At 26.8% G+C, this 2,500-nt stretch overlaps 1 protein-coding gene across 1 annotated transcript in view; it reads left to right on the top strand.

The window, feature by feature from the left end:
* The window catches only part of LOC137631659 (putative neural-cadherin 2), a 356,886-nt gene that overhangs the window by 326,118 nt on the left and 28,268 nt on the right, over positions 1-2,500 (top strand). Inside the window, exons 10-11 of the mRNA XM_068363529.1 lie at positions 1-111; positions 1,912-2,114. The exon at positions 1-111 is cut by the window's left edge and continues 289 nt beyond it. Of these exons, the coding sequence (XP_068219630.1) occupies positions 1-111; positions 1,912-2,114 (314 nt within the window). The remainder of the gene's footprint in view (positions 112-1,911; positions 2,115-2,500) is intronic.

Genomic DNA, 2,500 nt, shown 5'->3' on the forward strand with positions numbered 1-2,500 from the left:
CTACTGACGACGATGTGTGGGCGTTAGGTCACGGGCCACCCTTCTTTTTCTCTCTGCCGCCCTCCAACCCGGCTGCTGTTTTCCATATGTTGGCGCTTAAATATAACTCGAGTGAGTCAATTTCCACTTTAGTCAGAATGTTTATATTAGTGTTTCTTTGATTTCGCAGTATTATTGAGGATTTTATACCTTTTTTATACAGACAATTATTCTTTAATTTGTTTTAAGTTACGAATCTTCTCAAGTTTATTCTTTAATTTGCTCTAAGTTAAGAATCTTGTTAAGTTTGTTAATTTTTAAAGAGGAAATATATTGTGTCATTACTTTTCTCATGTACAGTATAAAAATTAATTTTAATTTGGATCAAGTTTATGTGGGTTTAAGTACAGATCCTTCTTTAACTTGTATGAAATTAAGAATCTTCTTAACTTTCTTAAACTTTGTAAACTCAAATATGGAGTGACATTACTTTTGTCATGTACAGTTTAGAATGTAATTCTAATTTATATTAGGTTTATGTTGGTTTAAGTACAGACAATTTTTATTTAACTTGTATGAAATTAAGAATCTTCTTACCTTTTTTAAACTTTGTGAAGTTAAATATCTAGTACCATTACTTCCGTCATATATAGCATAGAAAATAATTCTAATTTATCTCGGGTATATCCAAGTATTTTTTACCCTTCCCAATAAATAATTCTACCCACTTTCTATTGTATTAATAATTCTAATTTATCTAAACCATATATTTTACCCAAACAAATAATTCTACAAATTTTCTCTTTTATCAATAATTCTAATTCATCTCAGGTGTATCTAAGTATTTTTTACTTTTTCCAAACATATAATTCTATCATCTTTCTATTTTATCAATAATTCTAATTTATCTCAGGTAATTCTATTAACTTTCTTTTTTTTATAATAATACTAATTTATCTCAGGCATATATGAGTATTCTGTACTTTTCCAAAACAAGTAATTCTATCAACTTTCTAATTTATCAATACTTCTAATTTATCTCAGCCATATATTTTACCTAAACAAATAATTCCACCAAGTTTCTATTTTATCAATAATTCTAATTTATCTCAGCCATATATTTTGTATTAAAAAATAATTCTATTAACTTTTTATTTTATCACAATCCTAATTTATCTCAGGCATACGTTTTTCATAAACAATTAATTCTACCCATTTTCTACTCTATCAAATTCTAATTTATCTCAGCCATATATTTTAAATTAACAAATAATTCTATTAAATTTCTATTTTATCAACAATCCTAATTTATCTCAGGCATACGTTTTTTTCACAAACAAATAATTCTACCAATTTTCTATTCTATCAAATTCTAATTTATCTAAGCCATATATTTCACATTAACAAATAATTCTATTAACTTTCTATTTTGTCAACAATCCTAATTTATCTCAGGCATACATTTTTTCACAAACAAGTAATTTTACCAACATTCTATTTTATCAATAATTCTAATTTGTCTCAGTCATATATTTTACATTAACAAATAATTCTACCAATTTTCTCTTTTATCAATAATTCTAATTTATCTCAGCCATATATTTTACATTAACAAATAATTCTACCAATTTTCTCTTTTATCAATAATTCTAATTTATCTCAGCCATATATTTTACATTAACAAATAATTCTACCAATTTTCTCTTTTATCAATAATTCTAATTTATCTCAGCCATATATTTTACATTAACAAATAATTCTACCAATTTTCTCTTTTATCAATAATTCTAATTTATCTCAGCCATATATTTTACATTAACAAATAATTCTACCAATTTTCTCTTTTATCAATAATTCTAATTTATCTCAGCCATATATTTTACATTAACAAATAATCCTATCAACTTTCTTTTTGCATAAATCAAATTCCAGGCGAAGACAGCGGCCGAGGTGGAGCTGAGATCTGGACCCGGGGTGCCATAGACAGAGAACACTATCCCCAAATGGCAGTCGACATTGAAGTCTCAGATGCAGGTGGTTTATCGGCAACCCAACAAATCACCCTCGTGGTTGATGACATTAATGATAACCCTATGAAGCCCGCTTCCAAGAAAGTCTACCTTTGGAAGACCCAGGTAACGTTATGTGACCGAGTTGTGGAATGATCTTCCTATTATTATTATTATTATTATTATTATTATTATTATTATTATTATTATTATTATTACTTGCTAAGCTTCAACCCTAGTTGGAAAAACAGGATGCTATAAGCGCCCCAATAGGGAAAATAGCCCAGTGAGGAAAGGAAACAAGGAAAAATAAAATCTTTTAAGAATAGTAACAATATTAAAATAGATATTTCCTATATTATTATTATCAAATGCCAAGCTACAACCCTAGTTTGAAAAATAAAATCTTTTAAGAATAGTAACAACATTAAAATAAATATTTCCTATATTATTATTATCAAATGCCAAGCTACAACCCTAGTTTGAAAAATAAAATCTTTTAAGAATAGTAA

This window comes from Palaemon carinicauda, chromosome 40, assembly GCF_036898095.1.
Source record: "Palaemon carinicauda isolate YSFRI2023 chromosome 40, ASM3689809v2, whole genome shotgun sequence".
In the NCBI taxonomy this organism is placed as follows: Eukaryota; Metazoa; Arthropoda; class Malacostraca; order Decapoda; family Palaemonidae; genus Palaemon; species Palaemon carinicauda.